General features: G+C 38.4%; 1 protein-coding gene across 6 annotated transcripts in view; it reads right to left on the bottom strand.

Moving 5' to 3' along the window:
* MAP2 (microtubule associated protein 2) overlaps window positions 1-26,406 on the bottom strand; it is a 280,194-nt gene that overhangs the window by 32,574 nt on the left and 221,214 nt on the right. For 4 of the 6 annotated variants that reach the window (XM_064586996.1, XM_064586997.1, XM_064586998.1 and 1 more), the window contains exons 6-8: window positions 22,024-22,137; window positions 19,966-20,043; window positions 942-1,003 (exon numbers count right to left, since the gene is read on the bottom strand). In XM_064586996.1, the coding sequence (XP_064443066.1) occupies window positions 942-1,003; window positions 19,966-20,043; window positions 22,024-22,137 (254 nt within the window). Of the gene's footprint in view, window positions 1-941; window positions 1,004-3,869; window positions 4,005-4,174; window positions 4,382-4,578; window positions 8,317-19,965; window positions 20,044-22,023; window positions 22,138-26,406 lie in introns of all 6 variants that reach the window. The other 2 variants (XM_064586995.1, XM_064587000.1) reach the window with 2 other exon arrangements.

Here is a 26,406-nt window from a genome sequence, read left to right as displayed (position 1 = left end):
ATATAGAAAAAGCATAGGAATATCTAGTACTAAGAATGAACATGGGTACTCTTATATACAGCTGGGGGGACACGTAAGTCAGTAGAACCTTTCTGGAGGACAACTTGACAATGTGTAGCAAAAACTTTAAATGTGGACTTTCTTCTTAAAACAGTAGTTTCACTACTAGGAAATTATCCTAAGGAAAAGCATATGGATGCATCCAGAGATTAAGCCAAAAAGATTTCTACAGTAATATTGTTAATATGGCAATAAAAATAGTTTAAAAGTCAAATAATAGGGAATTGATCAAGTATATCACTATAAATAAATAAAACAGAATGCAGTGTAGTCATTAAAGTGATGTACAAGAATGTTTAATGACAGGAAATCTGTTTACTGTTTAATTAAAAAACTGATGCAGTGTTTCCATTTAAGTTATTACAGCTATAATTGAGTAGAAAAAAATAAAGATTTTACATCAGAATGGTAACTGTAGTTTTCTTTAGGTAAAGGGATTATGATACATTTTTACTTGTATTTGCTCACCCACATTGTTTAATTTTCTCATATTCTTATTTTGTAGTAACAATAATGAAATGTATTATCAAACACAGTTTAATGTTGATTATAATGATTTATCTCGATTCTATGAAAAGTAAATAAATTGAGCTCCCCTATTTTTGTCAGATTATCGTGCTGTTTGTTTCCATTTTACTAAAAAGAAAAGAGGCAGCCTTCATCCCAGCTCTGCCCTCACCAACTGCTATCACAAGTCATTCCAGAAGACATTGAGACATGCCCGAATGCTACCAAGAATCATTCTGGGTGAGTGAATAATTTAAAATGACATTTAAGAGTAAACATCGGAAGTCTAACTTATATCTAAAGTTATTGAGACGTTGCCACCAATACCAAAAGGAACTTCAAGTGAAGAGCAAGGAAAAAATTATTTTACTCACAGAGACTTTGTCCTTTGCCTGTTTAAATACACTGGAAGCCTGAGTTGATTCACCACCTGTTGCTGTCAAAAAAAGAAGATACAAACAACCCCAAACTTAGTGGCTTAACAACCACACAAATGCATTTTTCAATATCTTTTCGACACTAAATTGTGTCAACAGACGAATGCAAAGCAAAACTTGGCTTATTTTGAGATGCGAATTCAGTAACTGAAGAAACCTGAGTAAGAACATTCTAGCATGTGGCTCCCACTATAGTGTGTGCTAATTAACATAACCAGTGTTTACCAAAGCATAGGTAAGCACACCAAATAATTTCCTATTGGTTACCAAGGAACCTTTAAATACTGTTACTCCACGAGCATAGATCCTTTAGCATGAAAGTCACAGAACAACCATCCAATGCTGTAGAATTTAAGAAAAGGGGGAAGTGATTGGTTTCTAGGGTTGGCACAACATTAAAGAGTGTTCAGGGAGATTCCTAAGCCCTCTTTTTGTAGCCAATGGCATACATACAGATATTTCTAAATTTCATATTCCAAACTATCATAATCAGCCAACCCCTTTCCCTCTGCACCCCTTCATTTCACAATAGGAATGACACACTTGTTTGACGTGAAATGCACCACATGAGAAGAAAAATAGCTTGTCAAAGAAAGAAAACACGAGAGGAATTTTAAGTTCAGTAATACAGAACATGTTCTACACATGCACTTCCTGTATGAAATTATTACCGCATCTGTTACTGTTGTTTTTCTTGTTGCTGTTTTGTACCTCTGGCTTCAGTTTTCAACTCCACTATCTCCAGCACATTTTCTGTTGATGACTTACCTGACTTGACTTGAATATCTCTTATGATTGAAAACAATCCTTTGTGTTTTGGGAAAACCATCCCTATTTAAAAATTGTGCTTAGAAAATGAAAGGCACAAGCTTGCGGAGTTACCTCCTTCTTAATTTTCTTTCAGAAGAGAGAAAACGCCAGGGGCGGGGGGAGAAAGCTTCTGCTTATAGGCACTCTGAATCAGTTTCAAAAAGGTTTCTTATGTCGCATGCAGCTCTAACACAAGTATAACTGTCTACAGAATGCTATATGCTACTTAGGACTGGCTAGTAAGATTATTCACAGATTCTGGAATGATTTTTTTAAAAAGCAGCAGTGCAAATGATGCTTTCCTAATATTTCTGTAATATTTCTTAAATTTCTGTGACATAGAGTTTGCTTCAAGCCAATGACATCCATGTTTGATATATGCTTTCTGCTTGAGTATCTTAATATTTGAACAGATTAAGGGAAGATCTTAATTAGTCCAAAGATCTTAAATTTTCTTTAATGAATGAGTTGAAAAGGCAATTCATTATCAGTGTGGCAAATTGAATACCAATGACATGTCAGGCACTTCACCAAACCATTTGATGTTTCCTCCAAAATTCCATAATCCTGATATATTTTTCATCCTCTTATACATGATATAGGATTTTTATGCCCAAACCAAGAGAGTCTGCCTGTCCACACATTTTTCTAACTAGAAGTAAAATTCCGAGTTAAATGCAAATGAATTAAGATGTGATATAAGAGTTGGAGATGTCATATTAATTTCTAACTGAGAAACATTCTTCAGCCTGAACTTTTATCATCAAGGTTTCTATATAATTTATGAGCCTTCCAGTTTCAAATACTGCCTTAAAGATTAGTTCTTGGAAGAAAGCTCATGAGATGATTCCCATATGAAGAACACAGATACAAAATACTTAGAATTTTATTGACTATCATAAAACCATCAATAACCTTGATTTTCTTTTTCTTACAAAGGTTAATGCTGCTCTTAATCATTAAAGCCATCAGAAGGTTTATATAAAGGCACCTTTTTTTTTTACCCCTATCTAAAGGCACTTCTAGTATACAATGTAAAGGTAAATATTCCTTTCTGACTTAGCAATCTGATACCTAATTTTGTAGCCTACAAGTGTGCTAACTAATAAATGCTAAAATAAAATGTATTGCAAATTAAGATTATCCTAGGATAATTATACATTTAACATGAATAGAGTTTGCATTATAGATATTTGTATGAGCTTTTATTGTGATTTGTAATAAGTTTTGCTCCTTCATTTCACTGCTTTTTTAAGGAGTTAAAAACAAGTATATTTGAAGAAGACCGAAAAATAAGAAGGTAGCAACATAGGAATACACCTAAGTTATAAGAAATGAAGGCGTTTTATCCGGGAATTCTGAATTCTAAATTACATAGAAAAATTAGCAGTTTGAATCCAACACATTTAAGAAAATCCCAGTGACAAAGTGTCAGTGAAGAGATGTAGTAGAGTGAATTGAAAGCCTTGCTAATTTTGGACACGAGGAATAAAATCTGATGGGATGAACAGGCAATTTCCTTTCCTTTTTTTTTTCTTTCATCTGAAGCAAAGTAATTTTGCAATCACAATTTTACCCCAGATCTGCTTTTCATTTTCAATCTTGAAATCACTACCCATTCTTGGCAAATTCATTAACATCAGTAACAGATGTGGCAGTAACCACGTAGAAAATAGGACAAATATAGTATGGGTTTAAGCATGAGAGAGATAAGCAAAATCATGAGAATGCATACCACGGTTATATTCATCGTCATTGTCTAACCAAACACACAGAATGAAAAGAGGAATCCCCAGAACGTGACACTACACAATGCCAAGATAAAATCACTGCTAAGTCTGAGCATGACAAAGAAACAGATGGTCATGACCTCTTCTGCAGGGAGGGGAAACAAAAAAAGAATAATGATACAAGACACTTAATAGCGAAATTGTTCATGACTGCTAAGATTCTCGGAAGAAAAACAAAATGAAGAAGCCGCTACAGGAATGAGATAAAAAAAAAAAAAAAGACATGTCTATGTTTGCCAGCCACATTGCAGAACTGAAGAGTCACCTGTGGTTTTCCGCTTAACACAGGAGAGATGAGTTGGTCTAGTATATTTGATAGCAGGTTTTAAAATGAATTTCCTGGAGGGAGAGTGGGCCTGAACTTCTGTTTTTTTAGCAAGTTCAGCCTTCTTATAAACTGCTACGAATAAAGAAAACACAAAAAAGCATACCATCAGGAGAAAATAAACAGTTGGAGCAAAACAGAACGAAATTTCATAAATAATTAGTTACCACTGTTAGGAAGTTTCTTCTACGAAAGAGTAATAATGAATTCAAAAACATTTTTAAAGAAGTTATTGTGAAATGAACCTTTTTTCCTTCTCACTTCATCTCTGGAGACTGTGCTAGGTTCCTTTTTAGCTATTTTTCTTTCAGGAGTGGAAATTCTGCCTCTCCCGGTTTTAAAAGGCTTTTCTTTTCTATGTTTCTCAAGAGATGGTCTCCGAGCTTCCTTTTCAGCTTTCTCCTCTTTAGGAATAGTTTCTAACTGTTCTGTCATGATGCTCCTATCATCATCTGCGGATCAAAGCAAACCATGACAACAACAACAACAATGAAAACATTAGTAACAAATGTACAAAATCCTTCATATATTTAACAAAATGCAAAATAGAGATAAAGGGAAATTTAACCAAGTTTAAAACGAAAAAGAAATCCATTAGGTTATTGGATTTTATTTGGAAGTAGAAAATTTAAAAAAAAATAATGCACACCTTGAGTGTCCACCCAGAGGCTGTCAGCATCCATGATGGAGTCATCAATGGTGGTCTCGTCTTTGTAATCGTCATAGGTTTCCGTCTTATATTCTGAGAGTGCAACCTCTTCTCTCTCAGGGGAAGCGGGAGCCTCCGGGGAGCCATCCTTGGGTTCCGCCTGGGCTTCGGCTGCCTCTTCTACTTCGAGCTCTTCTTCAGCGTGGGGGGACGATCTCCTCTCCACCTCAGGCTGCTCCAGGGCTGCAAAACGCACGCTGTGGGAACCTGACTCCCCCTCATCCATTGTGGTTTGCACCACAGTGATAAAGTCATCCTCGATGGTCACAACAGACTCGATCACTCCTTTGTGCTCACCAGGGCAGGTCTCCACAAATTCCTCCCTGACACCTGGGACGCCCAGGTCGGTAATCTGAAGGGTGTCGGAGCGGAAGAGCAGTTTATCATATTCTCCCCGGGCTTCTATCTCTTCTTCCTCACTCTGAGCCTCTGCCGGTTCAGCCCTGGTGGCTTCGGGCAATGGCTCTGCGACGTCGGAGGGCGTGACAGAGATATCTGGGGTTTCTTTGCTTTCTTCTTTCGGCTGCTGAATAAATTCCATCTGGACATCAGCTCTCTCATCTGGGACTAAATCAGCCTCCAAGACAGCAGGTGCACAAGGTATTTCCACTGACAATTTGATGGCAATCTCATCTTGAATTAGAGAGGATTCTGGGGATGTTTCCTTCTTGCCCTCATCGGCTTTCAAGGACTCCATGGTGAGGCTCTCATGCTCACCACTTGACTCGTAGGACTCTTCCTTGTCTACAGCCTCCTGGTGCACCAAGTCAGGCTTGGCCACCTTCTCCTTGATTTCCGTCTCACTGACTTTAGTGCCTTCTTTCATGTGGCTAGCCTCAACGCTCATAAACGCGTCTTCCTCCTGAGGTGCTCCAGATGAGGGGGGGAGATCTTGAGTAGCCTCGAGCTTAAGCTCTGTTGCCTTTCCAGCGTCTACCGCCAGCCCTGCGGCCATCTGTCCAAAGTCACTGATTTTCACATCTAGCTGACCCTGGTCATCTTTCATTGCAACAAAATCCAGTTCTGGTTCAGCTTTTTTGGATGGTTCGACCTCAGCTACTTCTGGCACTGAACTAAGACCTTTCTCAGCTTTCTCGGCCATGGGAGGTGATGTGTCTTTTGAAACGGTCAGTTCTTTGGTGGGAATGTGCTCGTAGGTTACTCCTAAGCCAAATGTTTCAACTTCATCACTGGCCTCTTCTGTTGCCTTGGCGTGTTCTTTTGCATCAACATGTTCTTCACTCTTTTCCAGAACAGTATCCAGCTTATCATTAGCTTTCCTCTCCTGATCAAACTCCCTACCCAGTCCCGATTTGTCACCAGAGATATGCGGGGGTACTTCTTTCTCAGCACCGAACTCATCTTTGACTCTTCCGGCAGCTGCCAATTTTACTTCAATCAAGGACAGGTCTGTGGCTAGATCTCTTCGCATTTTATCTTCTGTGCCTTCATAAAAGGAACCACTCTCCCCTGACAAATTCTCACTGTCTTGAACGGGTGATGGGAGTGGGACTGTGTATTTATTGAACACACAGTAACCCAGGTCCTCAAGCTGACTGTCTGTTTTAACAATGACGTGGTTTTCATCGGTGACAGGGGGCAAGCCGGTACTACTCTCCTCGACCACAGTCTCTGATGGGACTGACTTCCTCCTGGCAACCTCAGCATCTGCACTCACGGAAGCTAATCTTGACCTTGTGCCTGCCAGATCTAGCATTTCCGGCAGGTCAGGGGCCATGACAGTACCATTTTTGTAGTAATCTTTGGCTAAGAAAGGTGACTCACACGAGGTCTCGACTTGAGTACTTTCCTCTCCGGCAGCTTTTCCTCCCTCTGTCTGGTCTTCCTCTTTGCTTTCTACTGGGAAAGAGGGGGCTTTCTCCAGTGCAGGTGTTGTGGCTGGAAGGTAATCATCCCCTTCATCCATACTTCCACTAGTGTTGGTTAGAATATCAGAAGCCAGAGGAGAGAGATCATGTCCCCGACCAAAGTTAAATCCAAGGGCTATGGAATCCAGGCAAGACATGGGCAAATTGATTGACATGCTTCGCTGTTCTATTGCAGACCTCCCACCAAGTCCTAAACTCCTGCTTAGCGTCAAGTCATCCTTATTCTTACTGTGGAGATCCCGCTTCTCCCCATACACTTTTGGGTCAATAGTAAACATTCTTTCTTGAGGAGAACTAGGTTCTTCAGGTAAATCAGACGGATAACTCTGTGCAAGAGTGCTGTACCCTGTTTCTTGTGCTGGAGCACTGGGCTGGGGTTCTTTACCCGCCTCAAGTCCCTTGTCTCCATTTTTACACACAGGAGATAGGGTGTCAAAAGACTCTTGGACACTTTCTCTGGTGTCACTGAGTTCATAGTAATCACTGCCTGGCTGGATGCTTTTTGTCACTTCTTCTTTCAAGGCGGATGTTTCAAAATACTTGGACATTCCTGACTTATCTTCGTAAAACGGCATGTCAAGCTCCGCTGATGTTGCAGGCCCAACCCCTTCCATCTTAATATCTTTGTCTGCAACTTTTTCTTCAAAGAGGTCCTGGACTGCACTCTTTTCACTTACTGCCATTGGTTCGGTCATGACTTTCCCCAGTGTCTTAGAGATCACAGCTGAGTCTGTCACTGCTTGTTCCACACTGACAGGGAATGAGTCCTGTTTTAATGGCTCTGTGGTAGGCTCTTGGACTTTCTGCTCTTCTTTTGAGAGGGTGTGCTCCATGCAGGGCTGAATTATGCCTGTTTCTCCATCTGTCAGTTTCGGGGGCTCACTCTCTTTTGGCACGGCTTCTTTGTCAGAAATGGTTGTCTTTTCTTCAAGCTTTAGTGGAGATTCCTTTTCAGTAAGTGTCACCTCCTGCTCTTTTTTCTGTGCACTCTCTTGCTTTATTGCCCCTTTCTCCTCTCCCAAAACTTTCTCTGGGACACATTCTTCCACGGTCGGAATGTGGGCATCTTTGGGTAAGGTGAATGCCTCTGGGGCTGGCGCTTCTGCCATTTTGTCAGGTTTATCCTCATGGGGCTCTTCAGCTTTAAAACTATCTTTGGCAGTTGCTGGGCCACTGGTTTCTTCCAGAGATTTTTTGTCATCTGGTTGTAATAGGGCAGGGGCAAAGGGCGATGCTTCTGCAACTATTTCATTCTTCATGACATCTAAAGGAAGAGTGAAGCTGCCAGCCTGAAAGGGACTGGGCATGGGAGAATCAAACTGTTTCCCCTCCCATTTGGGGATATCCTCAAGGACATCTTTTCCCTTCATGGGGGTTAGAGGGCCAGGCGAGATGGGAGCAGCTAAACCCCACTCATCCTTTTTGGCTTCCGTTGGCATTTCGATGAACCAGTCCTTTTGCTCTTTTGGAGCTGGGGGCTCTGCAGAGAGGCCAATACCAGGCACCACGGGGCTTGGTTCTATCTTCTGTTTCGTGTCTTCTAGCCCGGCACCAAGAGTATGCCCAAACAGAGTGGGAGGTGCTTTTTCTTCCTCTGGGCCTTGCATGTCCTTTTTGTCAGGGGAAATTTTAGTTGTCTCAGGCTGAGAAACTAAGGCAGCATGTTTAAGGTCTTCACCAGGCTTGCTTTGTTTCTCTGACTCCTTGTCCTTCTTGTCTAATGGCTCAGCTGGAGAGGGAGTCAAGTCCTGTTGATCATGGAACTCCATCTTCAAGGCTGGAAGTAAACCTGAAGTAATTGGGTTGATTTTTAAACAAATAATAGGCAAGTGCTTTCAGGCAGTAAGCTTAAAATTATATTTTGAAATGACAAATGAATGGTAGGGTAAGAAAACAAAACAAAACTATGGAACATGCAAGCATGCTACCCATTTAAAAATCAATATGAAAATGTCAGGACTGAGATATATTTGTACTACTGCGGAAAGGGATTCCCGTTGCGAATTAATGCATACAGGAATTGTGTATTTTGAATACTCTTTTCTCCTTTGTTTGGGCTCTCCTAAATACCATGTAATGTGTATTGTAGTAGAAAATTTCATGTGCCTTTTGCAGACAAAAATGATAAATTAAAGAATATTGAATAAGTCAGTAATATTAGGGTACAAAAATACATTAAGGGCTAAATATGAAAAACGGATGAATGTCTACTGAACTTTTTCACTTGTGTTCTCATTTAAAAATGAACTGGCAGGCCATGGGTGGAAGGGCAATTCATTCATAATAAGTATTATGTTAAAATCAAGTTAATTGATTTATAAATGCCAGGACCAAGTTTTTGAACATTAAGAAGTTACTGACATAATTTTTAAGGCGTCTTCTGAGATTAAATTTCAGGAATATAAATAAATATTTGCTATTAACTTTAAATGATATGACAAGGTGGTTTCTATCACAAATTCAAAATTTTTAATTCCTAATCGTTAGTTAACCTTAGGACAGATGTTAAGAAAATCTGAATTATATTATTAATCCTGGGATGTCAAATAAATAAATAAAATCTTAACAAAAAATACTGGGATGTCATGTGAATAAAAATTTTAAAAAGAGCCAATTATTATCATATCTTTCTCTCCCTGGTAATGACCTCATTCCCTGGAATATGACAGACAGTGAGGCACTAAGTAGTGGCTTTAGAGATGCTTCACAGACATTAAATGGCTCTTTCTTTATTTTCGTTTGTTCACCAACCGGAAAGGTTTCAGAGTCTCACTTGTGTTCTAAGGTCACAGGTATTTCATTGTGGTCATTAGGGCTAAATGTAACTATCTGGAAAAGATTTGGGGAAAAATAATAAAACTCAGTCATCGCTCGAAGAGCAAGCGTATGGATCATCAATACCTTATGTACTTGTGTGTCCTGTTGTAACAATAGAAAAGAAATACTTTATGAACTTCTAATAGAGGTTAGATGAATGAAAACTCAAGAGATATGGTGATGGTCAAAGACGTTGGCTGCCATGGAGAGGAAATGGTATGAGAAGCATCGGCAGGAGCTTTTAAGGAAACCAAACCAGTATTCATCGAAGCATAAAAAATATAGCACACTGCAGTTGCAAACAAAAACAATTCTACCATTTAAGCCTCTATGTGCCAAAATCCAACTCTACGGTTTGAAAGAAAAGCATATGAATCGCCGTCCCAAAAATAAAAATAAAAATATACATGTATTAGCAATGTGGCTGGCAAACACTTGGAGATGGGGGGCGGGGCGGGCGGACAAAAAGCTCACACAGCATCGTCAGCCTGGCTGCAAAGCATATTGTATCATGGCAAAGTAAGACCAAGAATCAGCTGCAGCAGTGGAAAACCTAGCTGCCACACAGCAACTGTGCAAGCCACACTCTGCTCATTAAACCTACAACATCAGTCTCGGGATCATGAGAAGACCAAGCCATGGAATAGCATTGGAAAGGCATCAGGTCCGTAAGCTGCTGGAGAGATCATTTGCAACAAAACACATGCAAATCCTAGGAAAGACACACCTTCCCTGGCAGAGGAAGGGACTGTTACTTCTGGAGACACCTCGGTGACCTCTTTTACACTTTTCTCCTGCAGGGCCCCTGCTGGGGCACTCTCTTCAGGAGCTATGTGGGCCTCCGCACTAGACTCCGTGTGGCCCTCACTGAGGCCCTGGGGTTGGTCTGAGGCCTTGGCAGCCCTGCACTCTTTCCCAGGAAGAGTGGCAGGTGTCTCTTCCTCAGCCACTGTTCCCTCTAGCGTTTCTTCTTCTTAGGGATGAAAAAGATGTTGACATCATGACCACAGAATACACACAATGGCAGAAATATTACTCATGGAACACTTTCAGCTCCATTACATCAACCTCGCCAGAACCTTATTTTACCATTTGGATGAGCAGATTAATATTCGAATGCAACGTGCATTATATATTGCTTGGGCAATGACTATATATATATAATCTGCTAATAATGATGCCTTTTAAAGTCTCGTTAAAAGGCTATTTATTTGAAAACTTGAGAGCTGAAAGGGTCTTATTGCTCTATTCCCCTTAGTGGAAATGGCAGTAAGTTGCACACATGTAGGGAGCTTGCTGGAAAGAAGAGATGGTGCTTTTGGATAACAGATGGTTATGAAAAGACAGATGCATTGATGGACTAAAAAAATCTTTACGTTTGCTAGACAGGGGCTGCTTTCTCCAATGCAGTAAGCCCCTACATACGAATTTCTGATTACTTTATTAAAAACATGCAAACTTCAGTAAAGAATCTTGGGGAATAAAAAACACCCGGCCTCAACATAATAACCATCAACTCCCCTAACAGCTTTATCACGGAATCCATCAACACTATCTTATTTAGTATGTAAAGGCCAAAGTCTCAAGTATTTAAAGTATTAAATTACATTTTAATACAATTTATGCAATATTTTTAAGGCAAAAGACTTCCTAACTCAATTTATTTTACCTTCCTTGCATTATATGATATGGGAGAATGTAAAAAATTTCAAGGAGTAAGCAAACTATTTTGAAAAGCAAGGCCCAGGTAAAATGGAATCTTAGCATTTAGAAAAGTCCACCTTGGGGATACAACTGTTACCATATTGCTTACACCCTTGTAATACCAATAATGTAGTTCATGTATAGTTGCCCTTGATCCTGAATAAGACAATGTGCACATTACCTGTAAAGTCTTGTTTCTGCAATTCAAAACCAAACCACCAAGGTAACTGAACGACAATCAAACTGCCAAAATATCTTCCCAAAAGATGTATATCACATGGAAAAATGTTTACAATTAAAATGTAAAAAAGCACACCTATGAAGGCCATGATTTATTGTGTTCATTTGCTTCTCATTTGCACTTTCAAATGCCAGTACAATGAGTCCCATTTTATTGCTTGAGAAATTACAGGGGAAGTGTAAGCTGTTTTATAGTTCCACAAATGAAAGATTCGGGTGAAATTCTTAGGCAACATTGTTTAAATGGCCCGGTGAGAAAGACTACAGATGGAAAGGAAAGCAATTTTCTTTTTTGAGAAATATTAAAACCCCTGGGCAGGGGGTGGGGGAGGGGAGAACTACTTCATCTATTTCCTCCCATTTAGCACTCAGGGACTTTCATTTTTGTTATTTAATTATGTAAGCAACATTTAAAAAATTCAGATTCCAAATTATTATCAAGGCATTTTTATAACGTCACAGAATTAGAGATTTTGATTACAGATAAGAGACTTTTACTATAGCTGCTTTGCTAATGTCACCTTCTTGGGTAAAGTCTAATCAATTTAATCAACATGTTCTCCAAATCCATGCAACCTTTTGGCTTTCCATTTCCTCATTTTGTATAAATCAGGTCTATTTCCACTATACCTGTTTCTCGCTCAAAATTTCACAGATTTTTCTTAACTGTTGTAAGTTCACACTCTTAGAACTTACTTTTACTCCATATGGGTTATATTTCTCTATTAGAGTGTCTGAACCATTGGTGCTCTTTGTTTTCCAATGGACACTAGAAGAAATTTATTATCATGAATGTAGTTGGTAAACTATGAGTTTCTTCCCCATTGCCTTGGAACTATCTGCCCTTTCATTAAATACTGTCCCGTATGGAAATAAACTCTTCATGCACATTTTTCCCTATTTGAGAGTAAGTTCTTCACCTATGCAAAACATGTTTTAGCTCTAATTTTGCTTTCCTTTACAAAACTACCTAGTTAGAACGAGACAAATTTCAGCCCACCGCCCTCATCATGGCCAGTTATACACTAGGGTCTGCTAGCTTTATGAAGGTGGAATGACAAAGGCTTTGGATCATTTCCTTCACTTTAGCCCAGGTCTGCTCATGTGAGCCAATATTTAGTCACTTGGGGGGACCCTCTGTAGTTTTTGTAGATGATTAAATTATTTGGAGAAATACATTCATTCTGTAACATGTGTTCTGCCCTATACAGATTCATGATCTTTCTCTTTTAAGGAGCCCACCGTATTGACATGGCACTAAAAAGAAGGCTAATTCTATTTAAGTCTGGTCCTAGTAATAGTCTATATCCAAGGAGGAAAAAAAATTATATACAGGGTCCTCTTATTCAGTTTGAGTAGAGGATGTATTCTTCCCCCTCTGATTTATTTACAGGGAGCAGAAAGGAGTCGTACTTTAACTGAACTTTTTTGCTCCCTCCCCCCACTCCCACCCCTTTTTTGGCTTTCTTTTCAGAAGCAATGATACAGAAAAAGAAAATACTCCTATGCCCGAAATAAGGCTTCTTGTGGACAAGGTAGTTGGCTAGACATATAAACTACATAGGGACTTCACTTTCATATGGAAAAAACAGGCTCCTTTCCCTCCCACCCCACAGCTGAAGGTACACTTAGAATGATGCATGTGGTCAAAGCTGCAGGCTGGGGGGAGGAGCAAAAGGGGACCATGCTTGGTTCATCTTTCTCCTGGCCTAAGTGGGCCTCTGCACTCTGCACTGGGACACTGGGGAGCAAACTAGAGGTAGGCCATTGTGAGCGGAACAAAGGATGCTCATAGTACTCCTCATCGGAATTGGAAGGGTCATCATTAGGCACAGACACCGAGATGGAGGGGGCTAGGAGTCTACGCCTCTCCCCGCTGGTGGCATGTTTGTGGCTGGGGAAGCTGTGTAGAGGACCCACTTGATCCTCAGCCCCTTCATCTACAAACAGACACACAGGAAGAACCTGCAGGGAGAACTGGACAAGACAGACACAAGATCACCTGGATGAGACAAACACCTGCTCAAGGACACATGAGCCACAGAAATAGCACAGCGGGATGGAGGGGAGTTAGCAAGATCAAGGTGATGGAGGATGGAGGCAGTGAATGCTTCATGGTTCAGTAGCCACTGACTTTACACTAGCCCTTAGGTAACCTTGGCATTGATTTGAATAAATCAAAGGCACTCACACCCCTTACTGAATAATAGAAATTATCTATACATTCCCCTCAAACAAGAGATGTTTGCAATAGAAACACTGCAATAGAAACAAAGCATTGCAATACAGATGTGTTATTTGGAAGAAATCCTTTCAAGTAGATTCTTTTCATGCTTCTGTCAATGTATTTATAAGTTAAAGAAGAAGAAAGGTGTGGGGCGCCTGGGTGGCTCAGTCGTTAAGCGTCTGCCTTCGGCTCGGGTCATGATCCCAGGGTCCTGGGATCGAGCCCCGCATCGGGCTCCCTGCTCGGCGGGAAGCCTGCTTCTCCCTCTCCCACTCCCCCTGCTTGTGTTCCCTCTCTTGCTATGTCTGTCTGTGTCAAATAAATAAAATCTTTAAAAAAAAGAAGAAGAAGAAAGGTGTTAGGACCTGATGCTATACAATTATAGGGGAAAAGAGCCCTGTTTGAAGAACAACCTTAATTACCTAGGATGCTCAATAGTTAGCATTTTGGTTAATTTAATTTTTTGTAATGACTTTTACCAGAAAGCCATTTTTAATTCCAGGCCTGTCAAGAAAAATCTACAATGTGTTATTCCTCTTCCCTGCCCTGCTAAGGAGAGCACAGTAGCCTAGCTCCTTCTTTTTGGGTGCTAACTCCTACGGGGATCCTTTCGAACATGGGTTCTCATGGCTTTAAGAAAGTCCCTAAAAATATAAACTGATTTTCTTTTCTTTTTCTTCTGAAAGCTTAAAAGAGATACCATTAGCTGACAATGATTTCTACAGAGCTGGCTTCAGATTCACCAAGACTTTATTCTATGTGGTTTCGTTTACACTTCTGGCTCTTGGCTGTTCTTCTATTTCAAACCCTCATTGCATATTCCTCACTGAAATGCGAAAGTAACTGCTCTCACTTCTGTCCTTTCCAGTGTCTTGGCTTAGAAATCTGCCTTATTTAAATATATTTCCTTAGGTACGCAAGTGTAGGTCAGTCTGCTTAGCACTTGGATTCTGGTATATTTCAATGAGCTTTAAGGATGATGGAAACAAACACTATTTGGCTTCTGATGTGGTACAGACAATCCATCTCAGGCCTACATGACAGGTTACTGAATTTGCTAATCACTATTAATTTACTTATATAGAGAAATAATTTTTAAATTTCATCTTTCAATAATAAGGGTTATTAAAATTTTTTGAAAGTCTGTGTATCTAAATTTTATTTCGATCAACATATAAGCAGCCAGATTAAAGCATTTATTTGAAAATGCACTGTATGGTTAGGGCAGTATCTTATTTTCAGCAACCAAGTGCTGACAACCAGAAATAAATTTGAAATCATAAAGATACTAAAATAATATTCTGTAGAGGGAATACTTTTAATCTTTTGAGCACATTGTTTACTGATTGTTCAGTGTTATTTTTTTCTGGATGGGTGCTCAGAACTTTTTCAGCCATGCTGCTCATTATATCATGGGATAGCAGAAGCCTAAAATTACATTCGATATTCTTAGTTCCAACTCGGCACGATTTCTCAGCTGAGCAGATAATTGGCTGAGATCTGGTCTACAACACTGGCTGAATCATAAGCCCTGGGTTTGTCACGTGTCCTAGCCATTCATATTTCCCCCAGGACTCCTTAAGGCCCTAAACGCATATGCACGTATGCAAGTTACTCCTAAAACTTCCAGTAGGCTCAACAGATTGCATGGACAATCAGTCCGTGAAAATGGCATAGTTAACATCTTCTGGGGAGTAGAGCTGACTGCAGTATAAAACTAAAGAATCTGAAGCTGAAAGCTGGGAGTTTAAAGGCAATACTCCTTGGATGTTTGGACCTTTTGAAGATTTTGACTTTCTCTTTCTTGTTGCCATTGCTCATTTTTGAAAGTGCCAACATGTGAAAACAGCAGAGTCTTGCTTCAGATGTGTAACATTTCAAAGAAACAGTATTTTCTATTCTGAAAATGTTTACTCTAAACAGAGGACAACAAAAAGAGCAAAAAACTTTAAGGGCTACGGTGGAAAGGAGCTTCTTTGTAGTATTTGTATGGCACTGAGCCAAGCAACTTCAAAAAGAATGTACGGCAAAACCCAGTCTTGGTACTATGAGCTGTGTGTGCTCCATGTCTCTGTTTGGGACCTATGAGCCTGAAGTCCATCTGCAAGTTCCAGCGATGTGCTAAGGAAGTTCTACTAAGAGGACCGTAGCTCGCTAAGACCAAACAGTGTGCTTGGTTCCAAAATAATGACAGAAGAAATAGATCCTATTTGCTATGGAATCATGTATGGCATCCCAGTGGAGGTGGGATACATACCAGTTATAAGTAATGAGTTCTTTATTTGGGTATGCTTTCAAAAAAAAGGAAATTGGTCTAGTACCTTGAACAACAAAAAAACTCTCATTGGAAGATCATTTCCCTTTCTTGGCCCCACATTAAGAACCTAGATAAGAGATGGCTTTAGAGACACAGTGGGGCTGTGATTGCAAGGACTGAAATTTGGACTGGAATTCTGGATTACTGGCCACGACATCCAGGGGCAAGAAGTGGAAGTGAGTATTATCTACCTCTATGGGCTGCCGGGAGGATTAAATGAGGAGAGATCTGAGAAAGTGCTGAGCACAATGCTGGACTCCACGCGTGTTATCATCTTTGTCTTCAATATACTCAGGCAAATTGTCATGTACCTCTGCTTTCCCTTCATTGGAGACATCAAATTTAGACTTGAGAGATTTGCAAAAAGTGAATTCATTTCATAAGTTAGTTTTGTTGTTTTAAGGTCAGGATTGAATGTCGTCCTTTTACTGTAAGTACACATGCTTTGGTGGACTCTGCTTTCACCACGAAATATTCTATTTAATAATGTGATATTTTAAAGGATAGGGCTGCCTTATGAACCTTAGACTTTTACATAGTTCTACTGCATAATGATAATCTTTAAAAATGAAGCTTACCTGATTTTGGTGGAGGAATACATTTTCCCTAACTTATTTTACATGATTTTTTTAAAAAAAGCATTTGAAAATTAATTTTGAGTTAAAGTAAGATCTGCCACATAAAACCCAGCCTTGGTCTGTCAACCCCCTTTGGTACAAATGAGCAGTCACTTTTATGAAAGACGGAGTCTCTGGGGGACTCAGTGATTTTTGCCTGCCTTGGCATCACAGCTTCTGCCCCACTGTCTGGGGCAACTGGCTCTGCTTACATTGTTCTCCACTCTCTCTAAGCCCTTTCCATGCTGCAGGCTTTTGACTGAGGACTTAGTTTGCCAACTGTGTTTGCTGCCCAGAAGGATATGGAGGGGAAAATGCTTTCAGATTAGTGACATCGCTGACCCAGGAAAAATCACCCTAGGATTCTGGAGCAAACCTAAGAGGGCAGAAAGTTTCCTCGTTCTATTTTCAGATGATTCCATTGCTCTTGCACGGCTTCCAAATCCTAACAGTTCAGTCCAAATGACAACTATTATGGTTAGGCCAAAAAGAAACAGGAGATTAATTTGCAAACATCACACCTAGTGCGGGATTGATGCGTTGTACCTGAGTTTCCTTTTAAGTGTGCTACTTGTTTATTTTTTCCATCAAAATCTCTTTGTTTCCCAGAATAAGCATACAACTTGGGAATTATTAATATTATATCAATTATAACAAATGAATATTCAGAACTTACAGTAATTAACATCTCAAATTATCTTTGGTGGAAGCATTCATGCTTCCCCTTTGGGAAAGAACAGCTTTTAAAAATATTTGATAATTAATAAAAAGTAATCATATCCTCAAAATCATTGAATTACTCAATTTAATCCAAGAGCTGTCTTACATTTGTATAAATGGATTGGCAGTCATGTGCCTTTAAAGTTTCTTTGAGGATGTGTTGAAGTGGGTAAAAAAAAATCTCCTAGATGAAAAACCTACATGTTCCTTTCCCACTCAACCTGTATGAGCTATACATTAATAGAATTTTTCCTAGGTCTTTGTAAACCAATTGGTTTGAAAAACTGAAGAGTTGAATCCTGTCTTGTGACTTTTCACTAATTTATTTTATGATAAATAAAACTTAAAAAAAATTTTTGTACATGCTTTAAGAGTGGGCTAAAATAAGACAGGGGCTAGTATGATTATCTAGACTCATGTCTTTCACATATGTAAGGTAATAATATTACTTGGTCTTTTAAATTAATGAGGTAGAGTTTATAAAATACATACTTTTTTCATATAAGTAAAAAAATGGTTATCCTTTTAAAAGCAAATCATTAGGCCTTCGTATAGTTTAATGCTTTCTTCTGAAAACATGAAAAATAGTAATTCAATAAAAATACAAGTTTGGTTTGAAAAATGTTAAGAATAAAATATCTTCAATCATCTTCAATAGGAAGTAAGTTGAAATTTTCCCCATACTCAAACAACATGGGGAAAGCAATCCCCTGACATAAGGAAACAGTTATTCTGGAAAGTGTACCAAAATGTGAAAATGATTCTATGGTTTATTTGTATTTTCATTATATCCATGATATCACCTGCCAGGAAAGCAGACTGGGTGAATTCCCAGGTGGATGGGCAGACCCTACTGCTCCTTCTGCTCCAACTCCCATATAAGAGCGAGAAGGGTAAGTTACTTGACCTCCAGCTGACTCTGGAGTGAACGCCGTACCCAGTGAACATCTTGGGTTAAGAAGATTCTCTGAAAGGCTTGAAGTGGGGGTTTAGAGACATTTTCAATGACCGGAGGGATGTACAGCTGTCATGGAAGGCTTTCCACTGCTTTCCAGGTGAAATCGAGACTCCTGAACCAAGGCGCATACTGCTGACTCTTAAACCCCTTCACTACTCTACCCCTTTCTCACTTCCCAGGAGCCATGGGATGTCTTCAGTTCCTAGAAAACTTCATATTCTTGCTCACGTGAGTCCCTTGCACGTCCTGGTCTTTCTGTCCCAAAGCCCTTTCCCTCCATCTTTGCTTGACCAACTCTTCCTCATGCTTCTGAGCTCAGCTCCTTACCTGTCTCCTCACCACCCCCAAAATTAAGATTTCCCTTGGTCTATCTTCAAGTTCTCTGTTCTTTTCCTTCCTAGGGCTAATGCAAGTTGAAATTATTGGTAAGCTTCTTTACTGGCTTTCTGTTCTCCACCAGACTGTGTGTTCCTTACAAGCAGGGATCATGTCTGTTTTGTTCACGAGTGTATAGCTAGAATTTAAAGAGCGCACTGTAGGTGCTCCATAAATATGTGCCAATGAATGGATGAAGGCAAAAAATCTTTCAAATCTGTAAACTAAAAGATCAAATCACATTTTCAGGAAATTAACTAATAATCATAATTGCCACTGATTATAGTCCCCAAATTTTCTTTTATTTTTCAGAATAATTTAGTTCAGCTAACATTATTTCAGGCAGTAAATTAGAAAAAAAGCTTCAACTTAAGAAAGAAAAAGCTCACTAAAAGAAGTTTAGGTTTATAAATCTGTGACAAAAGTAAATTATGTTTACTGAGAGTTCATAGTTCTGTAATTTAGGAAAATCTGTATTTAGGAAGTCAAAGAATATTTTAAATGAAACTAATCACAAATTATAAAAAGACAGTGAGTCTTTTGTGATGCTTTTCAATTTTTAACAGTAAAATAATTGCTAAAAGGGACAACAAATGGAAAAATGAAAAAATAAATGAATAATATGGAATAGTATTAAAATTCTGATTTTAGTATATGAAAACTAAGTTATATTGAAACAACACTTTAGCTATAGCTCTTCTCTGCCTTCTGTACCTCAAACAATACATAAAAGTTAACTGACTTAAGTCAGAAAACCAGTAATAGTTTGCTTTTAAACAGTGCCTTTCAGCTCAGATTCTGAATGAATATTCTTCAAAGGCATCCCTCTGTTTTATTAAACGAGAACTGAAAAGCTGACATAGCATTCTGTGTTGACTAAATGCATAAATATACTCATGACAATAACAGGTCTCAGCAGGGAAGAAGCCATGATCTCAGCTTCTAGTTCACTGCTCTCAATATCAGAGTCATACACTGACTTCTTCACTTATTCATTAATATTTATTGACAGTTTGCTATGGGTCAGGCCCTAGGGAAGCCCCTGGCAACACAATAATGAGCAAAACAGAGACAATTCCTGACAACATTTCCTTATGATTTCATCAATAAATTTACTTTTGTTCAGTCACTTATAAGATAGGATTGTATCTTCTGTGTCAAAACATTTTATATTAATTAAGTGAACTGCTTCTCTGTAGCTATTCTAGCAATTTAAACACAAAGTTATCTTCTCCTGGATCAAGCAGATTTTTCCTTTTTTATTTATCATATTCCTCCTACTTCTGATTTTGTATAGATAAATGACTATACATTTATGTGAAGTCTGTGTCTTCTGGACTGTTTGAAACAGACAGCTCTCAAGCTGGGTCACATACTAACCCACACTGAAGTCCACTGCTATGGACTGATGCTAATTTACCCTTTATCAGAAGACAAACCTCAAAAAGTCCACTAGGTCTTACCTTCTTCCACTGTGATGGTCTGTTCTGAGGCTGGTGATGGAGGTGGAGAAGGAGGCAGATTAGCTGTTTCTTCAGCTGCTAAAGATCAAATAGTGGAAAAATGAGATACAGTTAATCCTGTTAGGCCATTAGATGTGTAACAGCTCTGCCATCTGTAAAAAGGTCTCTCTATGAAATTCAGGAAAAGATTCACTAGTAAGCTGCACTTGACTTATTTTCTGTTCCATTACCTGATTCACATAGTTTAAAAAACCTAAAAGGAAAGAAAAGCATTTAATATTAAAAAAAAAGTCATTTTGTCTTCCCTATAAAAATGGATTAAAGATGCCTGCTAAGGTATCATTAATCCCATTAATTGTGTCTGCTTGTTCAATTAATAAACTATTTTATTCTGGCCCTAATCTACTATATTCAAACACACAGTCAAGCATTGTAGTTTGGATTTAGCTTGACTGACTGAAAAAAATATCAGAACTCTATATTGTTCAACTTCTTGGTCTGGAAACAAACGTAACCTTCATCAGTCACAGTATTATAGGTGATGTATTTTTTAAACAACGTTTTGTCCACTGAGTCTAATGTCAAAATGCATCTTCTGTATGTATTCTCAGAAAAGAAAAATGAAGCTGTCACAGCCTAAGGCAACCTTCAAACAGACAATATGTACTTGTGGGAGCCGAGTAATATTCTGGCCTTGGCATTATACATGAGAACCAAAGACAAAAGTTCTAAACGATGTCATTCATCCACAGTTAACTCTTTTTTCTTGACCACTCATATGAAGGTAAGGAACTGCAAAAAGGAAGTATTTATCATCAAGGCCAGCAGGAAAATCTATTTTACAGAGCATGTGTTTTTCACTCTCAAAAAGCAGCTTTGGGATGACAGGTGACTTCTTAGTTCCTTGACCCTGTGGGTTTCTATTTAAGAAAGGGGGTGTTTTTTATTTAAGGTATAGAAGTGAACCACAAACTGAAGGTTAATGTTTTGAATAAGATAATTTTCCCCCTGTTTAAAGAGAAAAATAAACCTTTATAATCAAAGAACATTTTACTGCAAATAATGAGTATTTATTATCCTGGGAGAACAGAATTTTTATTGCTTAATTTTTTTAGGTGTTTAAATTGCTTAAAGGAGTACTGACCAGAAAATCAAATATTAAGGGTACTAGACTGTTTGAGACAAAATTGGATATGTACTCTTTTTTTAGACTTTAAAAACCATACTTTTCTATGGATTAGTTAAATATACCTATAAAATAGACATATGTTGAACCTAAGAGAGTTTCCTTTCTTGTCTCTGCCTGTATATACACCACATCTATCTATCTTCTATCTATCTATCTATCTATCTATCTATCTATCTATCTATCTATCTATCTATCTACCTACCTACCTATCTAATCTATCATCTATCTATCAATCATCTATCATCTATCTAAAGGAAGGGCAGCAAGCCTTTGGTTAGGAGTGTTTTCTTCAGCAAGCACAATTATATTACCTGTTTGGCCCTGGAGGGTATCTGACTTGTGACCGAGAGAGAGAGAAATGCTATCTCAGTGCCCTTAAACAGACCAAGTGAAGGCTAGTACATTATATGGGCTACAAAGTCCCTCATGATTCTAACAAAGCCCCGACTATAGGTTTTCTGTAGTTGGTTCAGAGGGACCCAAACAAACGAGACAAGCATTCCCCAAAACCCACAAAGGGAAATACTTATTTCTAATTGAAGTATTAACACTTTTTCTTTACAAGTGGGTGCCATGACATCAATATGCATTGGCTTTATTTTTGTAATAAATATCTCTAGAGGTCTGGAAATGAAAATTTAAGAGAAATTTAGGGGTAAAGTCTAACTATAAGCTTATCACTGTGAAGACTGTCCAAATACTACAAATGAGCCTGTCAAAAAAGGTGAAAATAGGTGCCAGGGTCTCCCAACAGAGGTGTCTGATGAATGTTCCATGTAAGGATGAAGTATGAGATAGGGCCTCTCTTTGACCATGAAGACTTGGTCCTGCAATCAGGGTGCAAGCAGATACAGCTCTTGAACATTTACCTAAAGGCAGAGCTGCAGGCTGATCTTTCTGTTGAGCTTCTTTCTCTTGTTCACCTTTCAGGACCGCTACAGCCTCAGCCGTGACTACTTGAACTATCCTTGCAGACACTTCCTCTGTAATAAATAGTAACAAAAGAAAATAAAAGAGTGAGATGTCCAAAACAGGTAGCAAAGAGGAAAAGTAATGAAACAATATAGTTGACTAGAATTTTCTTTTCTGTCTTCCCCCAAAAAAGTACAATAGAATTTACTAAATTGCAGCTAAAACACAAATACATATATTGTAACCAAAAACAGAAAAGAAGAAAAAAAGAAAAAAAAAAGAGGAAATAAAAGGGACTGGCATTCTGGGAGCTAGGCAAAATGAACACGGAATGAAAGAAAAATAATTTGTATGGCAGTTTATTTTTAAAAAGCTGTTTATACAAACAGAAACAATTAAAAATTTTGTACCAAGTAAAACAAATTCAGAAAAGAAAAGATTCATTTTGGATTTAATATAAAATGTTTTGTAGTTTTCTAGAAAAGTTTCCTTACAATATGTTTCTGTGCTGATTTGCAGAAATACCATAATTTAAAACCTAAAGAAGATGCCTCAAAATGTGAATCTGTGATCAAACAGCATTATCCAGGATCAATGTGAACAAGACCAATTAAGAAAGACCTGGGAAGAGAAAATTTGAATGAAATACACGGAAATGATATATCAGATGGCCTCTTTCTAAAGAGCTACTGCTTTTCTAGATAGCAGATGTTTTAAGGATCTTTAAGGCCATATGATATACACTTACCTAGTCAGTGTAATCATTTCATTAAAAAGTGGGGGGAGGTTCATCATTAAAATGACCAGTCTGTGAGATGCCAGATAACTGACTTTTTAAATAGCTACTTGACTATATATCTAAATCCTCTCATTTTGTAGACGAGGATGTAAAGGCTAGGTTATGAGATTTGCTCAAGTGCACGCAGCTGATGGAGGCAAACTGAGATTAGAACCCCAGTTTCCTAACTATTATGCTGTTCTTTCTCCCAAGCAGGAAAACAGCAGAAGGAATAATGAGAAAACAACCATAAACTTCTCTAACAGTCATGTGAGAATGATCAATGGAAAAATATGAACTTTTCTAAAGGTATGAACTAAGGCAACATATTCACTCTCAGATCTGCTGTCTACCTAAAGTACAAAACTGCTAGTCTTGAATATGTTTTGAGACTATGAAACAAGCAACTGACCACAACTGAGCAATACTATATATATATCCATGCATGTATGTATGTACCTATCTATTATCTATCTATCTATCATCTATCTATCTATCATCTATCCATCCATCTATCATCTATCATCTCTATCATCTACCTACCTACCTATACATCTTATAAAGTTAGCTAGTGTAATAGATAACTTACCTCACTTGCATATATTAATTTGCAATGAAATTCAGACATTTAAAAAACCAATAAAATGATTTTTAGCACTTCTAGAACCTCAGTGTTTCATAGGAAATTCAGTGTAATGGAGAGGTACAGCAAACACTGCAGAAAATGGGACATACATAAAACCCATGTATTTTATGGATCATTCCTGCATTTCCCTGCTGGCATTGACACAAAATATAATCTCTCCTATGGCATTTGGTACATCTGGCATGGAATTGTGCTGGTACACATGCCTTATCTCCCTGGCTATGTAAAGTTTCCCAAGTCAAGGACTCTCTCTCTATCATTGTTGCAATCTCTGAATGTAATGCTCCTCTCCTTGACCTTTACTCAGATTGGTTGCTTAACACAACTTTTTGAAAGTATGAAAAATTAACATGAAAGGTCTTGTTCATGGTATTTACACAAATTTAGAAATAATCCATGCTCAGTATTATATTTACTAACTTAACCCCCCAATTAATCATTTACTGAATTCTTATTTAAGTTTTGATGTTTAACCATCTCTTAAATGAGGGTCCCAGATTCTTGTGTACCTACTGATCAATTTTTCAGAGTCCGAGAATGCTTAACATGAATTAAATTTCTTAAATTGGGAAAAAAATCCAATAAAAATAATAAAAAGCATCTATTGGTTTATGTGAACAAATTATAACTGAGCAATGCTACATTATTTGTCATTTTGTTTGGAATTGCATTTAGAATAATTTTGACACCTCAGACAATTAGTTTATCTGTTGTGGGCTAATAAGAAGAGAACAGAGTGAAAATTATACAATAAAAAATGCATTCACACAAGATGTAGGCCAAAAACCATCATGGTACACTATACAACAGACTTTCAGAATATTCTACAGGCAAGGGAAGGAAAAATTGAATCATTACTTCTCTCCAGTCAGAATGGAATGGGCATGTCCAACCTAAATAAAATGTACTGTATCAGCCAGAACCACATTTTTTGTGAGTGATAATTTAGTTTCAATAAAGCAATACTATTTATTTTACATGCTAAGTAGTAGGACATTTGAATTTAATTGGTTTTGTTGTTTCAAATAAAGTTCATTTATAGGTGTGTTTGAGTTTCATAGTTGAATAAGAACTTATGAAGAAGGCAATTTTATTTTACATTAAGCAAAACATAAGATAATAATTTACCTCAATCTTGGGAAAATTAACTATTTTTCCTTAAAAGGATTTAACAGACTTTAAGAAATGCTATTTTAGAATGATCAAACAGGGTGTGTGGGAGCCCTGTTAATGACATATTATCTTCAATTTTTTTGGAGAGAATAATATTGCTAAAACTTCAAACAGGCAATGTTGATTGTTTAATATTAATTTTGCAGTGTGAAAAAAATTAACATAGGATTGTTCTGAGGGTTTCAATTGGTCCAGCCTCTTTAAAATCTTCCTCTAAGCAAATCCTGCCATCAATGCAGAGGTGGCAGCTTCCCCCAAGGAGAGATGGCCTTTTCCCAATGGAAACCTAATCAGCAGATCTCCTGGGGTAAGCTTTACCCTTACAGCCTGGCTCCTGGGAGAGGAGAAAATTCACACAGGGTTTGGGTAGAGTTCAGAGAAGATTAATGGTAAACATGCCAAACAAAGAAGACAAAGAGAGTAACAAAATCAGACCTACGAAAATGATAACATAAGAGTTATGATATGTGTGTATGAGATCTCTCTCTCTCTCTCTCTCTCTATATATAAAATCACTCATCCTAACCATTTTTTTTTAAGATTTATTTATTTATTTGAGAGAGCGAGAATGAGAGAGAGAGAGAGTACATGAGAGAGGGGAGGGTTAGAGGGAGAAGCAGGCTCCTCGCCAAGCAGGGAGCCCGATGCGGAACTCGATCCAGGGACTCCAGGATCATGACCTGAGCCGAAGGCAGTCGCTCAACCAACTGAGCCACCCAGGTGCCCCCATCCTAACCATTTAACCATCCTACCTGCCGTCCATTCAACCATCCATCTATCCATCATATCTTTCTATACAGGAGATCACTGTTTTTTATATTTTAAGTTAAAGGAAGTCACATGGACTTTAATTCAGAGAAATGTGGGTACAAACTCTAGCATTGCTACATTCTACTTATTTCATACTCAAACTCATTGGGTTTCAATGCCTCATCCATGAAATGGAAATAATAATAGCCCATCTCACAGGTTGCTGTTCAGACTCAATTGAGTAATTATATAACAGGCCTGGCACATCAAGGAACTCAAGACTTGTAAATAATTCTTCACCAAGGTCTTTCCCCAGTCCTACATTCTTTCAGGTCTTCTACCTTAGTATTTCTGCTTTAAAGAAAGAGCAACTAGGGGCGCCTGGGTGGCTCAGTCGGTTAAACTTCCAGCTCTTGGCTTCGGCTCAGGTCATGATCTCAGGGTCCTGAGATCGAGTCTTGTGTCCAGCCCCATGTGGGGCCCATGTCAAGCCCCGAGTGGAGCCCCATGTCACACCCATGTCCAGCCCCGCATCAAGCCCCATGTTGGGTTCCATGCTCAGCACAGAGTCTGCTTGTTCCTCTCCCTCTGCTCCTCCCCCCACTCTCTCTATCTCTTTCTCTCTCAAATAAATAAATAAAATCTTAAAAAAAATAAAGAAAGAGCAAGTAAAGGTCCAACCCAACTAGGCTATTACTCTTATGAACATCAGATAATATAATCTGCAATCATCTATGTTGATGCCAGGGACAGTGTTTTGTTTTTTGTTTTTTTCCTAGACAAAACTAGAGGGAAGTAAAAACTTTCCTTGTTATTTGTTTTCTGGCTTCATACTCATTTTCCTGGCTGTGTAGGTCCCAGGCTATGATCTGCTCTAGATTTCTGCTGGCAAGTTCCAATTCAGGACCATCTTCTGGACAGCACTCCCAAAGGCATGATAATCCCTATCTACTCCTGAGGACAATTAGCAACATGAAAAAATCTTTTGAGGTA

The sequence above is a fragment of the Mirounga angustirostris genome, unplaced genomic scaffold (assembly GCF_029215605.1).
Source record: "Mirounga angustirostris isolate CCGP_5_RB_7025 unplaced genomic scaffold, mMirAng1.0.hap1 SCAF_3, whole genome shotgun sequence".
Classification (NCBI taxonomy): domain Eukaryota; kingdom Metazoa; phylum Chordata; class Mammalia; order Carnivora; family Phocidae; genus Mirounga; species Mirounga angustirostris.
The sequence above is the reverse complement of the archived record's forward strand: the minus strand, read 5'-3'. Positions and strand labels throughout refer to the sequence as shown.